A 25367-nucleotide genomic window follows, 5' to 3' on the forward strand; every position below is an offset into this window, starting at 1 on the left:
TTTTGAACAAAAGTAGCCCTTGGTAGCCCTCAGACCCAGAAAGGTTGGGGACCCCTGGTGTAGGCTATGCATGTACAGTATATGTCTTTGCATAGCTGAGGGGCCTCATTTGAACCATGAAGATATATCATTTGTTTTTCAGGTGTTCCAGTCAATCCTGATGTGCTAAGTGAAGTGCTGATGACTCATAAAGCAAAAATGAAGAAAAGATTTGAGTTCCTTAACGAAGGTACTGATAAGTCACAGAGTCCAACAACTCTAAACAGCATATACACAGACCTCTACATCACTGAGGGAGAGAGTGAATGTGTGAACTTTGAACACGAAATTTGGCTGACTGAATCCGCTTGCAAGATGTATTGTCCTCCTGGAACTACAGTGAAAATTAACGATATCTTCAGTCAATTGACACCAGAGAAGAAAAGCACTAAGACTGTGATGACAAAAGGTATTGCTGGAATTGGGAAAACTGTGTCGGTGCAGAAGTTTGTCCTTGACTGGGCAGAAGAGAGAGCCAATCAACATATTGATTTCATTTTCATGCTTCCATTTCGAGAAATGAATTTGATCAAGAAGGAGGAGTGCAGTCTGCAGAAACTTCTCATCAGATTTCATCCGGAGCTTGAAATACTACAGGATGAAATGAATTTTTTGGATCGCAAGGTAATATTCATCTTTGATGGTCTTGATGAAATGAGATTCAATCTGGATTTCTTTACGGATACGCTGACGAGCATAGATCAGTCATCATCTGTTGGCGTGGTTCTAACTAGCCTGATTAGGGGAACCCTTCTCCCTCAAGTCTATATATGGGTGACATCAAGACCAGCAGCAGTCAGAGATATCCCTGACTCTCACATTGATCTGTTTACTGAAGTTCGAGGATTCAATGATGAGCAGAAGGAAAAGTACTTTAGAAAGAAAATGAAGAATGACACTCAAGCTGAAAAAATCCTGACCCACCTGAAGAAAAACATGAGCCTCAACATCATGTGCCACATCCCAGTCTTGTGTTGGATCTTAAGCACAGTGTTTCAAAACATGCTTGGTCGAGATCGGAAAATGCCCAATACCCTGACAGAAATGTTTATACATTTCATTATAGCTCAGACAAAGATGAAGAATGATAAATATGATGGCCACGGAGAAATAAACTGTGCAAAGCTTCTGCAGCTAAACAAAGTACCTATCTTACAACTCGCTAAGCTTGCATTCAAAAATCTGATCAATGGCCACATCATGTTCTATGAAGAGGACCTAAAGCAGTATGGAATTAATGACATGGAAGGATCTTTGGCCTGTGGGATCTTCACAGAGATCATCAAAGAAGAGTGCACATTTGCAGAAAAGAAGGTCTACTGCTTTTTGCATCTGACTATTCAAGAATTCCTCGCTGCTCTTTATGTTTTTGAGGCCTTTTCAGCAAGGGGAATTGCAGATGAAGAAGTTAAGCAGTTTTTTGGCACGCGATCTAGCCAGTTCCGGATCGATTTGTTGAGAGGTGCCGTGGACAAATCTTTACTGAGTGAAAATGGGCATCTGGATCTTTTTCTCCGCTTTTTGCTGGGCATTTCAATGAAGTCCAATCTGTTACTCCTTAAAGGTCTACTAACATGTCCAGATACAGACAACCGGAGCATCAAGTTAGTCATTACTTACATCAAAGACCTGGAGAGAGACAATTTGTCTCCTGATCGATGCATGAATCTTGTCCACTGTTTGATTGAGTTGGATGACCATTCCCTACAACGTGAGATCCAAGAACTTGGCACCTCCAACATTCAGAACAAAACACTCTCCCCACTTCATTGTTCAGGCATGGCCTATGCAATAAAGATGTCAGGACAAGTCAAAGAAGTTCTGGACCTTCAGACATATAATGCGACCAATGAAGGCCGCAAGAGACTTGTGCCAGCTGTGAAATTCTGCAAAAAAGCTCGGTAGGTTGACAGGTTTTTATATTCTTTGTATCTGTTCCAACCCAGTCCTTTTCACAAAATATTATATGAATATGGTTCAATAATCAAAGGCTGAATCGCATTTCACCCCTTTGCCCTTCGCCTTTCCCCTTCCCCTCCATTTTGCTCATTCACTTGTAGGGGTAGAAGTGTCCCAATTCACATTAAGACAGAGGGGGTAAGGGAAAAGGCTTTCTACCCCTTCAAACAGAGGTTTTCCAGAGGCAGACTTCAAACGGAGGGGAAAGACCGATTTCCCCAAATGCCTTAAAAAAAGGCGGTCTCCAGAAGGGCACACAAATACTGTATAATGCCTCTTTTCCACTGGCGATTTTCTGGTAGGCCTACAGCGTGACTCAGTTGCCACTTTTTGCTTTACGATTGAGCTGTGTCGTGCCTATTCGAAAAACAAAAAGTGGTGGCCGGGTTGTGCTGTGTCGAGCTGTAGGCCTACCAGAAAATGCCAGTGGAAAAGTGTTTTCACAGCAATTTACGGTTTTACGGTTGTAATAATTTTTGCACTAAGTTTAACATTGCCCCAATGCGTAACGGTAATTTTCTCCATGAAATTCGCTTGAAAAAATTGCTGTTAACGTCATCCTAAGTTGTTACGGAAATGCAAGTCTCTAGCAACACTGTTGTGTTTTTTTTTTTATTGTAGCCAGAGTTATAACAAGCAATATTAGAGAGGATGGCTTTTGAATGCTATGAGTGTCATTCCATGATTGTTGAAGGGGTGCCTGAATTCAAAAGGGTTGCATTTAAAGCCCTTCCCCTTACTGCTCTGTTTGAAGGGGCAAGGTGAAGGCGTAGGTGTAGAGGTAGAAATTAGAAATGGGATTTGACTGAAGTGTCTTGTGTCAATACTTCAACATCATGGGTCAATTACATTTTTGGGGCTTGGATGGTGGTACAACCACAGCTAATGTCCATAGGCTTTATCTGATTAGTAAATGGTAGGCCTAATTAATGTACTGCAATGAATATGATTCTTCAATAATCCAGTAAAAAAACAAACAAAAAAAATCACACATTAGTTGCATTAGCTGTGGTTGCACCATCCTGACCTGTGCTACTAGTAAAATGCCAATGACCCATACACAGTTGTTTCTCAAATCATGTTTCACAAATCACTTTTTTTTTAACTTTTCAGATTTTTTAATTCTGTCATATTTTGGCTATACTACTATGCAGTATATTTTATTATTTAATGTATTTGGTATTGGTTCCTAATATGTTTTTGTCTTTGTCCAGGCTGGCTTCTTGTCAACTTGATGATAAATCATATGAAAGCCTTGCAAGGGCTCTACTGTCATCCAGTCTGTCTGATCTGGATTTAAGCTCAAATGAAGTGCAGCAACCAGGACTAAAATTACTCACAACTGGGCTGAGCAACTCGCAGTCCCACCTTGAATGTCTTAAGTAAGTGTTACTCATTCATCTGTTTTTTTGTGTGTGTTTGTGTGTGGCGATGTAAGGCTATGTGCGTAAGTCATGCTCTTATGCAAAAACTTTCCCACTTGCCCCAGGAGAGGGCATATAATCAGTTATTTACGACATTATTTGGACAGCATTTTGCTTTTGCATGAATTTACATATTCCATAGTTTTACAATTTTATGTGACTCCTCAGAGAAATCGTCAGAGGCAGAGGATTAGTGAAATCACCTATTAGCCATTGTTTATATTATTTCTCTGATTCTTAAGAATGTGCCAAAAACAGGTTTTAATTTTGAAAGAAAGAAAGTTGTTAAAATCCAAAATATAGAGGTATATTATTAGTAGGGACTTGTATGGAAAATGGTTAAGCGTTGGATAGAAGCAAATAATTCACTATGTTCCTTGAGTGATTTGAAGACATCCTAGAAGTTGCCCCAAAAAATCTGACAGGAAGTGAGATATTCAAAATAGCTGCACATATACTGCAATATAAACATATTATAAATTTGAACTTTTATTTGAATAATTCAACATTAAGCATACGTAAGCATATTTTTAAACATGTCAAAAACATGTAACTCTCCTTATGATTTTTTTTTTGACCATCAGATGTCAACCAAGTCAGATTTTTATCAGTGGTGACAAAAAGCCTCCAAATGCCTCCAAAGGCTAGAGTATCATTTTGCATCACAATGATTACTAATATATCTGATGTTTCATTAACCAGCAAAAGTCAGTCAAACATGGAACAAGCTAAACAAAATCTGATGGTGGTGACATCTGACGGTGTTGACAAAAAAAATACTCTTTTACATATTATGTAGGGGTGGGCGGTATAGCCAAAAATGTATACCTCTGTATAATTTTAGCCACGGTATATATCACGGTATTTTACATTTGTGTACAATTGAAGCATTCCATTGCAAAATGTCCAAAATACCCTTTTTTTAACTTTTGCATTTGCAATTTTTTTCCATTTGCATTTTTGAAATGTGTGTGAATTCTTGCCATTCAAATCTTTTGAAAACAAACAAAAACTAGAATGGGCACTCGGTAGAGCGCAAACCTTCGCCTACGCCACTTATTTTTTTCTGGCCATCTTCAGAGTGTGGGGCATAACATTCTCCAAATTTTGGTGTTAGTTTCATTTAAATCGGACCGGAATATCGTAATATTACATTTTTGGCCCAGTCTTGACCTCTTATTCAATTCAGCATGCACACGTTGTTCTGGCATATAGTGCTTGGCAAAGAAAAACGTTTTTGACCTTTTCGTGACCTTGACCTTGACCTTTGACCCAATCACTCCCAAAAAGTAATCGATTGTTCCTTGGGTCATGACCAATCATCCCACTAAATGTCATAAAAAGCGTCTCAATTGACGTTTTTGACCTTTCCGTGACCTTGACCTTTGACCCAGTCACTCCCAAAAACGAATCGATTGTTCCTTGGGTCATGACCAATCATCCCACTAAATTTCATAAAAATCGGCTCAGTTCTGACTGAGTTATGCGAAGTACAAACAAACAGACATATTCACAAATAAATAAATAAATACACGACGGGCAAAACATAACCTTCTGGCGAAGGTAATAACTATGTAAAATACATTTTGCAATGCAATGCAATGCAATAGGCTACAACAACACTTGTCAATTTCACCAAGTCTAGAAGGGGTTAAACTATGGAAAGGAGGGGTGTCAAACTGAACATGGATTTTATCCAATAAATTGGTAATTGGACCCTTTTTTCTATTTCTGGAGTTGCTGAGGGTAATCTGGAAATGTGTGCCTGCATCTGTGATTATGCCAAGCCTAATGGTTAAGCTGTTATTGTTAAAGTAAAAAAAAAAACGAACTTTCACATGAGGCAGCTAGCAATGCATTGTAGAACTAATGCATTTAAATGGCAGCCATCACTGCAGCAGCGGTTAGCGTGCTAACATTAGCGAAATCGCTAAATCCCATTTTACTGTGAACAGTCATTTCAGTTACTAACACCCAGTCAGATATCATGAATGATATTACCTCAACTGGACACAGTAACATGACCTACTGTTAGTAAGGCTGGCACAAATGTAAAGCAACCAGTGTTAGCACATAGATTTAGCACATTTCTGTTGTCAGACACCAGCATTGACATGAATGACTTGGGCTGCTTCTAACTTGCTTTTCATACACCACTGTACATTCAATTGTGGAGACCAGAATCGAAATCACATACAGTTTAAAACAATAGTTCACTACACTAACTATACATTTTACACTTAAAGCGTATTTAAACGAGATTGTGCTGCTGTTTTTCTACAACCACACATATTCTTTTGCTACAACTACGAGAGACAGTCGGTGGATGTTCAAAACGTTGTCTACTGCCATCTGCAGGACGCAATGCGCTATGGCGGTAGATCGGTATGGACAAAATCTATACCATGGTGGAAAAAATACCGCGCACGATAGTATACCGTCCATACCGCGCACCCCTAATATTATGTATAGTTGGTTCACATTAGCCATTTTGTTTTCACTCTGTTTCTTAGATGCTTCATACCTCTTATCGAAAAGGATATATTGATTAACAGATTAATCTACTGCGATCCTATTATACAACACTGGCGGTGTTGACAGGTTATGGTTGGGACAGTGCCAATGTCCAAACAAATTTAACAAATTGAAGAGAAAATAATAAACTTACAGGAGCTACAGTGATGGTGAAGTATGCAGTAGAAAAAGGTTTGAAATGCAGGTTTGAAAAAGGGTCCTCAGTAATGACCATTAGTGTTGTGTCGTTCACGAACGAACCGGTCGTTTTGAACGAGTCTTTGAAGTGAACGAAGTGAACTAGTTCCCCGCCTCTCGTTCACTTCGTTCATTGGTCACTTCGTTCTCGGTCACTAGTCAGTCAGACAGTAGCAGAAGTGGTCGTCCATTGAACATTTTAATCTGCCACTTTATCTGCCACTTTATCTCTTAATGTGATATCTTAATATTACCAGAGCTTTTACACATACCAGGTATTTAGTTCATAATTTAGAAGAGCTCAGCAGCTCACATAGTCCACAGTTCACAGCTCTGAACGAGCTGAGCTCTCGTTCCTGAACGAGGAGCCAGTGAACTGCAGCCAATGGTTTCCATGACCACGAATACACAACACGTGGCAGAGACAAAGGCATACTTCTAGTTGGAAATGCCACTTGTAAATTATATTTTATTATTTTTTAATGGATGATAATGTTCAATATATAAAATTAATCTGCAAAATAGGTTTCAGGTGATATGTTTAGACACGAGGAGCACCTTAGATCTACACAGCACAGCGAGAACGAACTGTATTGAGCCCGCGAACGAGAGACCAGCCTGGGCGCATAGCAACAGTCTCCATGACCACGAATAAACAACTTAACGTGGCAGCGACGAAGGCATACTTTTTGGTTAAAAACAGCTTGTAATTGGGCTTTTTTAAATGTGTGCTGCTGTTAAATAAATAATATTACTAGGCAAAATGAGTTAAGTTGATATGTTTGGACATGAGAAGCACACATTCAAAGTATGAATGCCCCCCTCCTCCTCTCGTTCACTGAACTAGTTCGCTGGTCATTCACCCATAGCCTTTCTACCTATTCACCCCTTGCTATCTTGCATTGTGGCGTGACGTAATCAAAATGAACGAGTGAACGAACTGTGAACAAACGAATCCCTCAGCAGAACTGAACGAAGAGAACGAACTGGCGGGAAAGAATCGCCATGCCCTTCAGTAATGACCATGACCTTGCAAATATCTTAATTTATTGTCTTTTTAAAAATTATCTGACGATGGTGATAAATATGTGGGACACATTTTGAGCAATCAGAAAGTAATAGTAAATATTTCACTATTTGCAGTTCTGTAGAACCACTTCAATACCTGTTTTCATGTCATGGTGAAATCATTCAATTCCATCAGGGTTTTTTTGTCAAATGAAATGATGCTGTCCTTAGGACAGCAAGTTTAACAGGGTGTGGGCAGGTTTATAGCTATGAAAAATGGATATATAGAGAGAAACTTAATTTCATTTTCCTTGTATGACCTGTGCATATGAAGAATGTGACAATAAAAGCTGACTTGACTTGACAAATAACTGTATATTTGTGTAACAGATGCCTTGATCATTACCTTGATTTACGTGGTCATGAAAATGTAATTCATTTTCAACAGAATTCTATAGCTGGGACATGTTTTGCCAAACTTTCAAGAATCAGAATTTATAACTACTAGTACTATTACTAGATTGAATGGTTTCCACTCCCAACTCCTTGGTCATGCCCGATGACTGTTCATTGTTCCTTGTGTGCCCACTCACTGAATAACCTATGTACCTGATTTTAACAATCGGTCATTGTTATTGCTGCCAAGGTTGATAGCTGTCTACATGTTGGCATGCAGAAAATGAATAATATTTTTATTTCTCCAATATGATTACAGACTTGCCCACTGCAAACTTACAGTGGAGTCCTGTCTACTTGTGGCCTCAGTATTACCATCATCATCATCATCCTTACTGAGAGAGCTTGACTTGAGCTACAATGACCTGCAGGATTCTGGAGTGGAGAAACTATGCTGGCCTTTGAGGAATGCTCTTTGCCCTTTGCACTCACTGAGGTAGACATTGTGATTGAAGAGCCTGTCTGTCTGTGAATGTAAAATGGATAGAATAATAAGAATAAAGCACACCAATCACCATTTTGTTTTTGCAGGATTGCTGCCTGCAACCTCACCAAAAGATCTTGTGAAGCTGTGAGCAAGGTTCTTATGGCTGAAGAATCATGCCTGGGAGAGCTTGACATGAGTGATAATGAATTAGGGGACCCTGGTGTAGCCTTGCTCTTGGATCCCCTGGGAAACTCACAATGCCACCTGGAGAAACTTTGGTACTGTCACCCCACTGTCATGATAATGTCCTAATGTATTAAGATGGCATTTTAGTTTAGGACAGAGAATAGTCACCAGAGCATCTTCAGATGTGGAGATTTAACTTTTGGGCAAGTGCCAAGACTAACACTTCAGCATTGTCACGTCTTCTTCAGAGTTAATATGACAAACCTGGGTAGGTGGTACTTTAACAAGGCCGACAGGCGGACAACAGATCCCTCTTTGCCAGTTCCAACCTTTTTTCCCCCCCAAACGCCCCACTGGCCTCCTCCTAATGCCCCCCCTGAGGATGTGCTTTTTGTTTATTGGTCATATTGCCCATGGAAACTCAAAATAATGTGTCAGGCAGGGAAATGACGAGACAAGACTTTATTTTTGTGCAGTTTAGGCTATAATAAGCCCATCATGCTTGGATTTGGAAAAGAACCATCTAATTCCAAATTTCACATCGATCAAGTAGGCTACATTACAAATTACCAGACATTATTAGTAGGTTATTTATCAACCTTTAGTATCACGCCATTTCAGCATCATATGCATGTGGGAAAGAATCTAAACGTCGCCAAATAATAAATAAATAAAACCGTTTGGGTCAATCATGCGCTTATGGGTCAAGGCACACAACAGTGAGCGTCAGTGCCAGAGTTTACCAAATTCGAATCAAAAGACGCGTTCTGTCCCGTGCTCTCTCTGAGCGCAAGGGAAAGCACCTGTGGGGTCCACGCGCCCTCCAGCAGAAAACGAATGAACCGTCCTTGCAATATGTCCGAGAACATCAGTAACACACCGTATGTCAAATGGTCCATTTGTCTACTTGTAGTTCGAGCACCATGTTTCAGTGCGCAGCGCACACTGACTGGGCTACTCACTGAAACGTAGTGGCAGAATGTTTGCAAACTCCCTGGGAATATTGAAAAGGAGACTCGTACATACTCTAGTCTTCTGAGCCTGAGTTTGTGGACTGGAGAAAAGCGGAGGAAAATGAATGTTATGAAAGAAAAAAAGCTAACCAAAAGGTTTCAGGTCCACGTTTAGAGGAAGAGCTGTATGCGCTGCTGGTCGCCTGTCAACTAATTACGGTTCCATGTCGTGGAGCGTTATGCAATGCAAACGCTCCTCTATCCGAGCACAAACATCTGTGTCAAATACTGCCTGCCGACTTCTAAATCGAGTTTCTGATGAACCAAAATAGTTGAGCACAACATGACACTATCATACACAACATGATAAAGTCCCCTTCACGTTTGACATCCTCATGAGCCGAAGTGTATCACAAGACCGTGAACATTAACACTCACAGTGGTGTTGGTGTGCTGTGGAGAAGGAACAAAGTTGCTTCCCACTGTCCAAAACGCAAAACAATGCCAAAAATGAATGCCCCCCTCAGTTGTCTCACAATGCAATCAGCTTAGCCTTGCCGGTTTGGTAACATATCATATACGTTTTGGCACGCATTCGCTCCAGGCCAAAATGCCTCTCTGCCTCCGCCTTGTGGACACAGGAAGGAACAATTGAAGGAATGCGTTTCAGACCGACCGACGTACAGCGGACGGACGGACAGACAGACCCTCTTATAGAGATCCTGGGACGCATCTAAAAACGTGCCACTGACACCTGACAGGTGCGTAGGGGGCAGTGACCACACTGTCAAACAGTCTGGCAAAAGCTAAGAGGAATCCGTTTCCATAGAGGGTGGGAGATGGTCTGACCATACTCAATTTAAATTCTCATTAGAGTTCCGAGTAAAATTGTGCTTCATTAGCATGACTGTTACGATCCATTGTTGCCAAAGCATACAAATACCGTAAGAAGAAAAATGTGAAAACCTTAACCAATCAATAACGGAATCCGCAGGTGAGTTCTGTGTCACCACTTTCAACCGGTACGCTTCCATTGCTCAGTTTGATGCAAGCCGTACCAACAGATACGTACCGTACCAACGGATACCGTACCAACGATCACGGTACTCGTCCATTGCTCAATTTGATGCAAGCGTAGCAACGGATTCAATTCATTTTCAATGAAATCCGTCCGATCGTCGTCGCCGTACTCGCAAAGCATGTTGGGATTCTGGTACGGCGAGCGTGGGACCGGCAGCACGTCAAAAAGTTCAGCTACCTTGAAGTTTATGCAAATGGCCACATCTGCTGTACTGCATTACCCAATGACTGTTGAGCACTTGAAGATGTCCCATGATACCTGTGGTCATCACGAAGGTGCATTTCCCTCCGTATAACACATTTTTGACAGCTACCGAACTTTTGGATGTACACAATATAGACTACAAACAACTATGATGCATGTGCTTATGGTCGCTGGGTTCAAATGATTATGTTCGGTTTCGACCATACCTATAACAACACGACGACAAGCTCTGTGTTTAAAAAAACATGTGCCGAGGTCGGTAAGAGCATATTGAGCTGTAATTTAGGGGCAGTTGGTTTGCTTTATCGATAAAAACGGCTAGAAATGTAGATTGATACACTTCCTGTATACAGTTAGGGCCATAAATATTTGGACATCTGCACAATTTCCATCTTTTTGGTGCTGTACACCATCCCAATGGATTTGAAATGAAACAAACGAGATGTACATTAACAGCAGACTTTTAGCTTTAATATGGAGGTGTTTGCGTCCAAATCGAGTGAACTGTGAAGGTATTATGACATTTTCTATCAGTGCCACCCCTTTTTTAAGGGACCAAAAGTAATTGGACAGTCTAGTATTTATACATCAAACTTTCAATTTTTAATTATTTGGTTGCAAATACTTTCCAGTCAGTTACAACCTGTAATTTGCAATCCATAGACATCAATAGACACCGGGTTTTATCCCTGGTGATGCTATAGTGAGCTCTATTGCAACAGTCTTCAGTTCCTGCTTATTCTTAGGGTATTTTCCCTTCAGTTTTGCCAGCAGCAAGTGAAATGCTTGCTCAACCGTACTCAGGTGAGGTGATTGACTGGGCCATTGAATAATATTCCACTTTTTTGGGGTAGAAATGGCTTAGTGGCTTTCAGATGAAGCTTTGGGTCATTGTCCATCTGCACTGTGAAGCATTGCCCAATGAGTTCAGAACCATTAGGTTTAATATGACATGATAATATAGCCTGAAAATCTTCAGAATTCATCCTGTCGCTTTTGTCGGTAGTCCTCATCATCAATAAATACAAGGGGAAAATAGTATTGACAGATATGCATGCCCACACCATGACACTACCACCACCATGATTCACTGATTGGGTGGTATGCTTTGAATCATGAGCAGTTCCTTCCTTCCCATTACCCTTGTACAAGATGATTTTTGTCTCCTCTGTCCATAGGATGTAGCTCAAGACCTATACGGTCTTTTTAAGACGTTGTTTGGCAAGCCAAATCTAGTATTGCTATTTCTGATGCAATCAACAATTTACATCTTTTAGTAAACCCTCTGTATTTCCTATGGTGAAGTGTTCCTCAATGTTCTTGATCTTTTTCTTGATTGTTGCCTTGGACATGTATCCACCGTTTACCTGGACAGTGTTCTACATCTGGCAAACTGTTGGGAGATGGGTTTTTGCTCACCAGATACAGAATATTGTCTGTCACCCAGAGCATTTGTCTTCCATGTCTGCCAGGTAATTTGGTGGTGCTCTGGTATTTCTTTTTTTCCAACATTCTGAACTGTTGAATTAATCATATTGAATGTTTCCCCATCTCTCAAATGTGTTTGTTTTGATTTTGTTCAACCTTATGATGGCTTGCATCACTGATGGTGACAGGTGGACTTTGGATCTCATGGACATTCCGTAAAAATATATAAAAATGCAAATTAAACACTTCAGATGAACTCTAAGACCTTGTATTGACATCTTGGTGATGGTGTAGTAAGGGAATAACACACATCTGACTGGAGAATAGCTGAGAAGCCTACTGTCCAATTACTTTTGATCCCTTGAAAAGTGGGCAACACAGACAAAAAACGTTGCTATTTCATTCCTGTTAATGCGATATGGATGTTAACACCTTCACATTAACGCTAAGAGTCTACAGTTAATGCACAGCTTGTTTGTTTTATTTCAAATCCATCGTGGTGTGGTATAGGGTGGAAAATGATGATAATTGTGTTGCTGTCCAAATATTTCTGGCCCTAACTGTATAACTCTCTGGCCACGCGAGCTGTAGTAGCAATGCGTTGACACTGGGGTATCCAATCCGTCGAGCTGCGATAACAAGACGCTATAATGGACGCATACTGTCAGGCCGATCGCAAAGCATGTTGGGATTCCGGCACATCGAGCAAGGGACCAACAGCACGTCAAAAAGTTGAACTCCCTTGAAGTTTATGCAAATTTCATGTTTACGGCCCCGGCTGCCGTACTGCATTACCCAATGACTGTTGTCCTGTTGTCTTGTAGCCTACCTGTGGTCATCATGAAGGTGCATTTCCCGTATAAATAGATTTTTGACAGGTATCAAACTTTTGGATGTACAAAATATAGACTACAAACAACTTTAATGCATGTGCCGATGGTGGCTGGGTTCAAATGGTTATGTTCGATTTAGACCATTAGCACAATAACACAAGCTCAAGCTGTGTGTGTAAAAACACATTTCCCGAGGTCGGTAAGAGCACATTGAGCTGTAATTTAGGGGCAGTTGGTTTGCTATATTAATAAGATTGATGTACTTCCTGTATCTAAAACCGGGGCCACGCGAGCTGTGGTAGCAATCAGGCGACACTAGGGCATCCAATCTGACAAGCCGCGTTGACATAACGCAGTAGTAGATCTGTACGGACAACTTTGTCCATGGCAGAACCGTGAGTAAACCGAGCTAGGAGGATTGGGCCAGACTATGTATGCAGCCAAAATCTTTGAGTGGTAGTACATACTAGGATGGCATCGCCAGGCTGGACCAGAACGGAGTGCCATTGACATAAACAGCAATGTCCAGAATAGAACCAAGCAAAAAAGAAGACAAAATGTACACTCATATTTCACCCATTACATCAAAAAGAAGAATATCAAAAATGGGGGGTATTAAAGGTAACATTACAATTCATCAACACCAATATGGTGCATCCTAAAACAGCCAAGGAAGCCATTCAAGAGAGGGGGGACAGATGCTGATCCGACTACAAAAAACAAGAGATTCAGTTATTCATTTAGGCCATTAGGTTCCAGTGTGTTCAGTGTGTAAATCTAAAACACCTCCCTGCACAGTTATTTATTTACAATTTCGCCACCTCTAGTGGGTGTAATATTTTTTCCCCCTATATGTCTCAGAACTTTAAAGAGGCAGAGGAACCATGATTTGTCTCCATGTAGTGTCTGGCCATGGCATACGTTACATCTGTGCGCAACTACCCAGGTTTATTTTTAAACCTGTGTGTAACATCCGTGGCAGACTAATTCATTCCAATATGAAGGTCTTGCACCCTATCACTTGGCTTTTCAATCAATCCATAGGTTTTCGCAAATGTGGTCATTGTGCCCACTGTTCTAATTCCTCCAATGCAAAACATTTTTCTCATGACATGACAGGAAAATCATTCCCGATTAATTCCTTTATCAACTGCAACAGTACACACGTTTACCTTCTAAAGTGCCCATGTGGCCCTGATGTACATTGGTCAGACAAAACCAAGGAAGACGGTTCACTTTAGTCAGCCTGCCAAGACCCTAAAATAAATGTTTGATGGCATTTTCTGTTAAAAGTTGGCAACCATGCCAGAAGTTATCAGCATGGGCTAAGGTTTCAGAATCACCTGGTTGCCAACATGGAACTTGACCTTTAAGGTCAAATATGAAGGTCAAAAGGTCAAATAACAGTGTTATTTAGTTAAAAAATGTTAAAATGATGTTAAAAGTGGGCAACCATGCCAGAAGTCATCAGCATGGACCAAAGATTCAGAATCAACTTGTTGCCAACACGGAACGTGACCTTTAGGGTCAAATTTGAAGGTCAAAAGGTCAAAAACAATGTATTTTCTGGTTAGTCTATTTTGGGAACTGCATATTCATGGAATTCTTTTTCAAATGTCAGCAACCATGCTAGATATTATCAGCATGGACTAAGGTTTCAGAATCACCTGGTTGCCAACATGGAACTTGACTTTTAAGGTCAAATTTGAATGTCAAAAACAATGCCTTTTGGGGGGGCGGGGGAGGCTTCATATCCATGGAATTATTTTTCAAAAGTTGACAATCATGCTAGAAGTTATCAGCATGGACAAAGGTTTCGTGGTCCATGGTTGCCAGCATAGAACTTGACCTTTTAAGGTCAAATTTGAAGGTCAAAAGGTCAACCAAGGTAAAAAAAATAATAATAATAATAATAAAAATGTTTTGGGTTTTTGTGATGTGCTTTCATAAAATACATGTCGTTTGCATGATGTATTAAATAATTAGTACCTGGAGGAGATAATTCTTATTATTTAAATCATTTTAGGTGAGTGAAAGTATTGGAACAAATAATATTAAAGAAAATAAAACACTGTTTTGATGAGGTTTCTCCCGAAGCAGACAGCGCTGTCAAAAGCTGCATTTGGGGTTTTCTGACAGTGGACTGTGGAAGTGGTCGCGAGAGTCACCCTTCACCTACTAATGACTCAAATAAGTATCAGATGACTCTGAACAGTGATTAATGAACCTTTTAATCCTACTTAGAGCCCCTTTAAACCCAAGTCTTCAGTGAACAACAAAAACAAGGAAATTTGCCTTTCTGTTCCAATACTTTAGGGGACTGTATATTTAGAAGTTATATAGTCTTTATTATTAGGGTATGAATGAAAGTGATTATTGCAAATGGTCAATAACAAGAATGTAATTCATCATATTGTTTCTTTACTTCAATAATAATTAAAACGATAATTAAAATTCAAATGTGATGTCAGTACATACTGAATATTTATTTATTTGAAGGAGCTATTGTTGCTGTTATTACAAAAAGGTTGTGTCATCCAGATCATGTTCTATCCCTACGGCGTTTAAACATTCTACATTTTAATCACATGCAGGTATACAGGGCTGTCCATTCCTCAGGCAACTGCAGGCATGTATTGGCCACTTGGTTCTACAACCACAAAGTATCAGTCCTAAGCTACTATGTGGAACTGGAGGTTTCCTTTGCCACACAGCCATCAAGTGTTGGTCTACAACTTTCCAACCACCTGCCTCCTCAGTGTCTTTGTTAATATGTACTTTGTCAGACTGCAGCCATACATTTGACTGCTGATTTGTTTATGCAAGATGCAATCCATATGCATCACTTGGTGGTAACATATCAATTGCCTTTCTGGTTTTCTGAAAAAAGTAATGTCAAGACTGATCAATACCCAAGGATAAGCATGTTGCTTTGGACAGATGACACAAAAACTCAAGCCTGGGAAATTGCAGCAGAACATTCTACAGTAGTTATGAGAACATCAAGAAAAGTGTGCAATACTTGATCTACTGTTACTGTAGGTTTAATTTCCTAACCATGATATGACATAGCAAATCAGCAAGTATCCTTCATTGCTATAACCATTTGAAACACATTAGAAATAACAGAAGTCATTATTTTTTCTATGGAAAGCCTGTGAATTGATGGTGCAAAGCAAATTCACTGGTGAGCCAAGGCATATCCCATTTCATACCAGCAGCTTAATGTGCTTCACAAAGATGAATAAAGTAATTTAGATGACCAGAGTGAAAATACAAGTTTAAGTTAATTTTATGCTAATGAGCTATGATGAATGTCTAAGGATGACAGGCCAGAGCCCCACCATGATAAGTCAAATCAAATCATATCAAATTATAGGCCTACTAATTATTCAATATACAGTACCATGCAAACAACTTGTATTTTATGAAAGCACATCACTAAAAAAAACGTTTTTTTAATTGACCTCGGTTGACCTTTTGACCTTCAAATTTGACCTTAGAGGTCAAGTTCTATATGGTAACCAGGCGGTTCTGAAACTTAAGTCCATGCTGATAACTTCTAGCATGGTTGCCAACTTTTGAAAACAAGAATTCCATGAATATAAAGATCACCAAAAAGGCAAACCAGAAAATACATTGTTTTTGACCTTCAGATTTGACCTTAAAGGTCAGGTTCCATGTTGGCAACCAGGTGATTCTGAAACCTTAGTCCATGCTGATCACTTCTAGCATATTTACCAACTTTTGAAAAAGATTTCCATGAACACAGTCCCCCAAAAAGTCTAACCTTAAAATACATAGGTTTTGACCTTTTGACCTTCAAATTTGACCCTAAAGGTCAAGTTCCGTGTTGACAACAAGTTGATTCTGAATCTTTGATCCATGCTGATGACTTCTGGCATTGTTGCCCACTTTTAACATCATTTTAACAATCTTTAACTAAATAACACTGTTATTTGACCGTGGTTGACATTCGACCTTCATATTTGACCCTAAAGGTCAAGTTCCAAGTTGGCAACCAGGTGATTCTGAAACCTTAGCCCATGCTGATAACTTCTGGCATGGTTGCCAACTTTTGAAAAAGAATTCCATGAATATACAGTACAGTTCCCAAAAAAGACTAGCAAGGGAATACCCTGTTTTGGACCTTTTGACCTTCAAATTTGACCCTAAAGGTCAAGTTCAGTGTTGGCAAGAAGTTGATTCTGAATCCTTAATCCATGCTGATAACTTCTGGCATGGTTTCCCACTTTTAACAACTTTGTAACACTATTTAACTAAATAACACTGTTATTTGACCGTGTTTGACTTTTGACCTTCAGATTTGACCTTAAAGGTCAAGTGCCATGTTGGCAACCAGGTGATTCTGAAACCTTAGCCCATGCTGATAACTTCTGGCATGGTTGCCAACTTTTAACAAAAAATGCCATCAAAAGTTTATTTAAGCACCTTAGCTGCTGATGGCAGGCTAACTACTTTGGAGGATGTGCCAATGCTTTTTAATTATATGTTTACTTGTACCGAATGTACGTGAATGTTGTGTAGAAAAACACAGCATTGGTTTCATTTTACAAGTGGATGTTTGTTTTAGTAAAAAGGGAAAGGCAGTCAATATTCAGTGCTTTACCACATGCTGCTTCTACAACGTCTTGTGCACATCACCTCTTTAGAAAGCGTTCTCCTCACTCTAAGAAATTGGCCAGTAGGAGTAGGGATATTTCTAATCAAACGAGGAGGATGTTTACTTGAAGGAGAGTACTTCTGTGGTCCGTTTCTCGATTCTTGTCGTTGCTAATACATCTTAAGACCGTCTTAAGACGTAACACCATTCCCTTGGAGTCGCTCTTACAAAGGACTTTGCTACCATCGTTAGCGAAGACACTTTCGAGAATGCCACCCCTGCTCAGTGGTTTACGGTAGACAGTTGTTTGTAGTGTATTGTTCACATCTTTTAAAATCGTCAAATCCTGGAAGTTCAAGGACTGTGCGTCATGCTCCATAGAAAAAGTAAGGTAATCATTAGTCAAATTCAGGTCATTAATAGTATCTTTCCTTATCATAAAAGCACCGTTGATGTATCTTTACAACGCAAAAGCGCTGCCAATTGCCGTTCCTTGGAGTTGCAAGAAAAATCTACCTGCATATTTCTTTTAAAAAGTTGTTAGATAGAATGATCTCCACCAGATCTATTAAAAAAGTCAGGAGGTAGGATCTTAGTAGGGCATTAGTGGGTCATGGCTTCTAATCCGACATAGTGGTGGATGCATACAAACTCTGCACATCAAAAGAGACTAAGAGGTCATTCTGTTCCCAGTGCCCATTCGTGAACTCTTTACGAGAAAACCAGAAAAAACAACTTTAAGCCTCGTGGTGCCTTTACGAATAGCCTCGTTTCTCGTGGTTGGGTGACGAAAGGGGGAACTGACAATTGGGGTAGTTTGGTTCTGGGGGGAAGAATAATGCAGACGGACGTCAACAATCAAGCGTGAGTGAAGGCTAACTGGAAACGACGGTAATCAAATATTTCAAATAAGTGATTTATGGTTAAGTTTAGGATTAAGTTTAGGGTTAGGGTTAGGTTTAGGGTTAAGGTTAGGGACAATGTTGGAGGAAGGGAGACATGGCATGAAGCTGACACAACGACAGCGCTCCCCTCCCGGAATGCACGCTGCTCGGGTGGTCTCTCTCTCTCTCTCACTCGCTCTCTCACCCACCCCTATCGGAACCATTCAGACCCTCTGAAGGGGGGAATGATGGAAAAAGTTTGAGAACCACTGGTTTAGTGTAACAGCTCGCTTTTATGACAAGTGGAATACACTGGAATCTAATCTTGGCGTTAGCTTGCAAGCTAACAAAATAGCTAGTTTCCCAGAGCTATAAATTGTGCTCTGCACGTTTTCCCTTCATTTGTCCACGCTAAGTAACTGATATTGCAAGTAACTTATCACATTTTGGTGTGCCATCGGTATGCAAACAGCTATATAATAAAATGAAAATCAGCTTAGCAAATTCCAATGTTTGTGCTTGCAGCTGGTGACGGTAGATAATGATAGCCTTATCCCGGGTGTTGTGTGGAACTAGATTTCATTGCACAGTTCTTTAATGAGTCATGAGGCTTATCTGGGTGTGTTTGTGACATGAAAAACGATTATACTGTGTATTTATGTGACCAACTACACAGCTAACTTTCAGAAACAAAACTGGTTTGTCTCAGTTGATGCAATGTCTCGTCTGAACATCTGGATAAGACATTCAGTGACACTGTTTTAAGCACATTCCATACTTGGTCAAATCTTCAATTAGCTAAATAAATTGAGACCATAACCCAACATAACCAATAGCCTATGTTGTATAATGAGTCATGTGATATTTCTGGCTAAGTTTCTGCCGAGATGTGAGGTTTCATGCTAGGGATTTCGCATTGTACCTGAACAGAGAATGCAGTTATCTCAGCTCTTTTTGCCACCCTGCATTTCTATTAGAGATGATACAAAACCCGGAGGATCCGGTTGGAGAGCCGGGTAAGGACCTCACCCGAACAGACCGGATGGCTGTCGTGCATTGATCCGCCAAAGGCGGGTCAGACGGCATTTCATTAATATGTCAACAAAATGGCAGTTGCAGCGCGAGAAATTGTGAAACCGCAGGGATTAAAGTTTTCCGTCGCTATGACGGATTTCCGTCAACTGGATTTTAGTTTGGACGGATTTCCGTCCTTATAATTCATGTCAATTAATTTACCATTTTTACTTTCCAACTTAACTCAAATCGAGAGCACTCCTGGTCATGAGAAGGGGACGAGAGGTGTGTTTGGGGCACGGATTTAGTTATACACTCCAGCACCGGTTGTGTCATACAACAGATTCACTCAGTAGTTTTGAGCCATCCCCTGGTCTTCCGTGTTCCAAAAAAAAAAAGTACACCAGCGGTCAACAATTCGGTTGCGGCGCAGCGCGAGAAATTAAAAAAATCAAATAGCCAACATTGTTGCTGATGGCAGAAAAGAAAATAAGTGTAATACTATGTCTTTAAAGTGCAATGACAATCATTAAACGGGTTGGACTGATATTCCAATATGGGCTAATAATGCATAGCTGGAAGAAGGTAGGACACGTAGGCCTATGTTTCCATTATCATTGCACCTGCCGTGGCGGATAGTTAGAAAAAAAGAATAGTTTACTTCGACTGCGCATGATGTCCTTTTCATGAAGGGTTTTCCTTTTAAGCTTTGTGACTGTTACTAACATTATTCAAAGCCCCAATGGGACGGCTATCATTGGCAGCTAGCTAGGATATACCATGCGTAATAACATGCCTTTCATCCTCAAAGTTTAGCGCGTTTGACTGGCTACGTGTAGAACTAGCTGTAGTTGTCTGACAGCAGATAATTTACAGTCTCAGCTGTAATCATAGCATATTAACTTTGTTGTTGCCGATATATTTAAGAAATAAGTTAAAAATGGGTTGCATTTTACAGGGGTCACGGAGGCTATCCCTGGCAGAGCCAATATTTTATGCCACGTCTTGTTCTGGGAAGCAGTGTTCTCATGGGTGGTCAATAATTGCCGTTTCGGTGTTTGTTTCACTTTCAAGGCTTGTTGTAGGCTACTGTGTGATGCTATTTTTGCTAACTGGAATAGTGTGCAGCAACAGTTGTGTGTGTGCTCGTTTTTGAGTGGCTCAACGTCTGTGCCCATTTTCTCGGACTATACGCTTCGTTTGAGTTCAGTTATTTGCGCACTGCGCACTCAGGACTGATAGGTTGGTGATTTGTCTTGATTCGAGTGGAAAGTTGCGCGACAAGCTTGGGAAAGTGTGCTACTTTTGTTATATAGACGTATGTCTGACTGTGTCGTGTCTGCTTGCGTCGTGTCAGCTTGTAGGATAGAACATGAGTGCGTGTAGGAATCGGGGACGTTTTTTAAATCAATGGTAAGCGTGTGCCTGGCTCCGCACATCGAGAAGCAAAAAAGTACCGGTAGCCATAGGTTTTCAAAACGGTAGAATACAAGAGGTAGACTACCGCACCCTGTTTGTAAACATCAACAAGTTATTTGTAACAGGATGAATAGTGAAAAACATACAAAATAACCAACTAGTTTTCTCCCTCTGATTGCTATGACCAGTGCATTATTTTTTAAATGTCAGAAATACAACTGCAAGCAATGCGCACCAATGCTTTCACCAGAACAGTGTTTGCCCATTCTGATGGGAAAGACAAAATATAGCCTAATACTACAACAAAAAAAACATAATGGGATCACTGTATCAACGCATTGCAATTCCAAGTCAATAATTCTGTGCTATCAGCTAGACCATTTTGAAGCAACACTCAATGTGAATCCATTCTGCATAATGTTGTGAACAATGCATAAACAATGGGTAGAAATAAGAGGAAATGACCAAAACATGCCCCAAATTGCAGTTCAATGTTTGCAGTCTGATATAGTATCCATTATCCCTCCATTCTCGGCCAGTTCTAGTCAATCTGGTGGCCTAGGCCTGCCCCCTTTCCCTCTTTCCTTTTTTTGTATTTAGAAATTGGCATCTGTAAACATAGCATAGCATCTGATCTAGTACCTACAGGTACATTCATACTGAGTGTGTATATAGGCCTACTGAGTGTATAATGAATATTCATTACCTCCGCCAAGGAGGTTATGTTTGTTAATGTGAAGTGTAAAGTGTTATGTTGGTTGAAGTTCTGATTTTGTGGCACTTTTTGGTATTACTGGCGCCCTCAATACATAGGCCTATTCTGCTCCAGGCGACTGCCCTGTCTGCCTATGCCTAGTGCTGGCTCTGGCACCATTCCTTGCATAAAACCAGTGTATGTTTCGTTATGAGGGCAGAGCCTGGCTACATTGGTTTTCGTTGGGTTACGGAGTGATACTCGATCGGGTGCCTAACCGGTAAAAAAGTTCAGTCAGATGACTTTTTTTTGCTTTAATCCCTGGAAACCGGAATATATCCTCTTTAGTTGACTACAACAGCCATTCTCTAATCTCCCTAGTATGCTGTTCAGTCACGAACACTCACTGAGTAAAACTGAACCAACTCCCGCCTCGTCATTCATCGAGTCTGTCTGATCCGTCCAGCCTGTTGTGGCCAATTGAGTCGCGGATCCCGCTCCCTATGTGTGTGCTTCTGACTCTGTTGAGCTCTACATTTTTAAATGTTAACAGTGCTCTGCCAACGCTTTAACATCTCACTCTGTAGGCTACTCTTAGGGAAATTAGGCTATAGTCTACAGACGTGACTCTATCACTCACTGCGTTTTACAGCGTAGGCTACAGTCTTTAAAGCCACTGCTGTCACTCCCCTCGTCCGAGTCACTCAGCAGCGGCGCCCTCGGCGACTCGGTGAGACGAATCCTGACTGAGTTGTTGGTAGCAGCGAATCCCCTACGGATCGGATCAACGCTTAAGTTTCGTTTTTGCCACGAGTGTGCAACTCGGCAGCGGAAGCGAGTGGTCATCTGCTGCTCGCCTCCTGACTATCCCTGCTCAACTAGACTTCTGCTCCCAAATATTTGACTTTTAGTCTTCTTAAATACAAACACACACATTATTTATTGCAAAATCAGGAACATGCCGTTTCACTGCTGCCAAAGGCTGTTCGAGTTGTGGTTGCATGTTTAGTGAGGAGAGGTGGGTCGGATCGCAGCATGAGTTTAGGAACTGTGACATTCATAAAGTGAGTTTTGTTGATCAAACTGTCTTACTCTTTGATTTATCAACATGAATTGATAAATGGAACAACAAAGGCATAGCTATTTAAAGGCAGAAACGTTTTAAAAAATACATTATTATTATTTATTTTTATTTAGGCCTATTTTAAATAAGTGATCCGTGTGATCCGAGTGATCCGTCTAATCCGGATACTCTCCTTGGAATGATCCAATCAACCCGGACGCCTCAAAGATTCGAGTTAAGCACCTCTAATTTCTATCACATTGAGCTTGTCCGAAATCACAAACATTTGTGCCATCACACTTCCCCGTTGCACTTTTGTAAAGAGATGTACAAATGTAGGAGCAATAGCAGTATCGTCTCATCATAGGGGAGTTCTTCCTTTCGTTTTGTTTTCCTTACAGTCTGTGTTTCCAATGTCCGGACCGCAATGCTACTTTCTCTCTCTGTCCCCTGGATGATACCACCAGTATTGTGCATGTTGGTCTACTGCTTAAAGCAAGCATGTCCATTTGGGGTTAGGGGTGGTTTAGGCCTTTTTCGTTTAGGCAAGAGTCGTCTAGGCCACATTGCCTTGCCTCCCTGCTGTAGAGGATCGTATTTACAGTGCAATGCATATTATGCACTCTCTTGATATTAGTTTTTTTTTATTCATCTTCTCCCTTTTATATTCTGAAGTTTTTACCCATTAGCCTATACATTGTGAAAAATAATTCACTTACAGTTTTGTTACACCGACTGGTATATTTCAGAAATCTCCAGTTAAAATTACAGTTTTAAAAATGTCTTTTTACGGGAGCTAAAACTCATTAAATGCATAGGCAAAAATAGCCATATGTGTAAATGTGGTTTAAGACCTGTCCTGTTTCACACTAGATTTGATTAGATAGCCTTTATTGTCCTGAAAGACATTTATTTTCACCACCATCAAAACTCGTCAAAGACATCAAGCACCATACTGTCAGACACCATGAGCACCTAATCTCACATGCACACACATTAACTGTACACCCACACATACATGCACACTTCAACACAAACACTGCACACTCCAACACAAATAGCCTATCAGCCAACATTAGCACATGCTCACACAAAAAGCCATACAACCACACCAACAATCACACACTATGGGGCACCCAAGTCACGCCCTCTACTTCCTGGTTCATGGGGCAGGGGGAGTCAAAAAATAATTACTGGGCTTGAAAATTTGTGTTTTTTTTTTACACCAATCCAAACCTTGGACCTCCACCTATGCACCACAAATCCAAAAATCACTCATTTTCAAGTCCAGTAATCATTTTTTACTCCCTCTGCCCCATGAACCAGGAAGTAGAGGGCGTGACTTAGGTGCCCCATACACTGACTATCATAGAGGGACCATACAGGGTTATAAGGTTATTATTACTCCACTTGAATGCGCTGGTGACCTTCCAGTATTGGACAATTATCTACAATTAACCTAATTGTCCTACTGTCTATTGTGTTTTGTACTCTAATTGTCTTTGAAATTGTGACAGACGCACATAAAATGGCACAGAACGATTTTCTGAAAGTACAAATAAATAATCTATGTATCTATCTTTCCAGCTAAGCGAGACTTAACCTGTCTTTTGTAGGCTACGTGGCTGTATGGTTACTGAGAGAGGATGCGAGTCTCTGGTGACGGCATTGAAACAGAACTGCTCCCACCTTAGAGAGCTGGACGTGAGTTACAACTCTCTTGGTGCTTTTGGAGAGGAGCTGAGGAAATGGATGCAAGAGGAACCGAACACAAAACTTGAGCGACTCATGTAAATATCTATTCAATTTATTTATGTATGTTACAGTATGTACATTCGCCTAACACTTTATTTGGTACAATGTGTATGGGTACACTGTGATCATAAAGGGATGGCCATGGCGGATATCAATACTCAGGTAGGCTGTGACATTGCAACAATGCTCAATTGGGACTAAAGGGTGCAAAGTGTGCCAAGAAAATATCCATTACACCATGACCACTACCCATGTGGGGGGCGAAAGGGGGAGGACGATCGTGACAATGACGCACACATCTGCGGCAGAGCCATTGGTCTGCACTATGTTGTTGTTGAGTAACTGCCAACGATTGGGTGAGAGGTGTCCAATAATTTCAAACCATAACTGAGTGCAAACTTCCTGCTTCCTACAATCGCTTCAGAGCAAACAAATGCCAGACCATAAATACGAAATGAAATGATAGTATTATGGGATGGTCAGGACCAGGCTAGCGAATTGTAGCCTCAGTTTCCCGTTCTTAGCTGACAGGAATGGCATCCTGTGCTGTCTTCTGCAGCTGCTCCAAGGTTAATAGAGGTGTGTCGTTCACGAACGAGCCGGTTCTTTTGAACGGCTCCCTGAAGTGAACGATGGGAGCCGGATCACAGCTGGGGGAGCCACTCTACTGTTATTTCGTTAATTTTTCATAAATTCTAAGCACGTGACCTCGACCAGAGTAATTAAATTTGGGAAAAAACACAATTGGTTGCCTTATAGGGTGGCAAAAACTGTTGAAGCCGGAGAATAATCAGTTGTTGTTTGGACAAACTTACCTTGAGGTGGAGTCAAAATATTACATTCAAAACACTGAATAAATAATTGAAAAAAGAGCCAAAAGAGCCAGTTTTTTTAACGGCTCTTTGAAAGGAACGAGCCACTAAGATCCGGATCCTATCAAAGAGCCATAAATCCCATCTCTAAAGGTTAAATGTCCTGTGCGTTCAGATATACTTTTTTGCATACCTCGCTTGTAAGTGGTTATTTGAGTAAAGCTGGGCTTACACTGTGCGACTTTTGCCCTGATTTTGCCCCGATTTGGCACTCGCGCGACTTTTTGGGAGTCGGGCCGATTTCTTGCTCAATCGCAGGTCAATCGTGAGTCTCGCATCGTGCAGTGTATATGGGGTAACGACAAGCGATTTCGCCTCACGATAGTGCAATC

The 25367-nt window shown here is 40.7% G+C and overlaps 1 protein-coding gene across 3 annotated transcripts in view; it reads left to right on the plus strand.

The window, feature by feature from the left end:
• The window catches only part of LOC134442288 (NACHT, LRR and PYD domains-containing protein 12-like), a 72087-nt gene that overhangs the window by 21005 nt on the left and 25715 nt on the right, over nt 1-25367 (plus strand). For all 3 annotated transcript variants that reach the window (XM_063192525.1, XM_063192526.1, XM_063192527.1), the window contains 5 exons: nt 143-1940; nt 3213-3380; nt 7858-8034; nt 8130-8303; nt 24025-24198. In XM_063192525.1, coding sequence (XP_063048595.1) covers nt 143-1940; nt 3213-3380; nt 7858-8034; nt 8130-8303; nt 24025-24198 — 2491 coding nt within the window. The remainder of the gene's footprint in view (nt 1-142; nt 1941-3212; nt 3381-7857; nt 8035-8129; nt 8304-24024; nt 24199-25367) is intronic.

Source organism: Engraulis encrasicolus, unplaced genomic scaffold (genome assembly GCF_034702125.1).
Source record: "Engraulis encrasicolus isolate BLACKSEA-1 unplaced genomic scaffold, IST_EnEncr_1.0 scaffold_140_np1212, whole genome shotgun sequence".
Taxonomy (NCBI): Eukaryota; Metazoa; Chordata; class Actinopteri; order Clupeiformes; family Engraulidae; genus Engraulis; species Engraulis encrasicolus.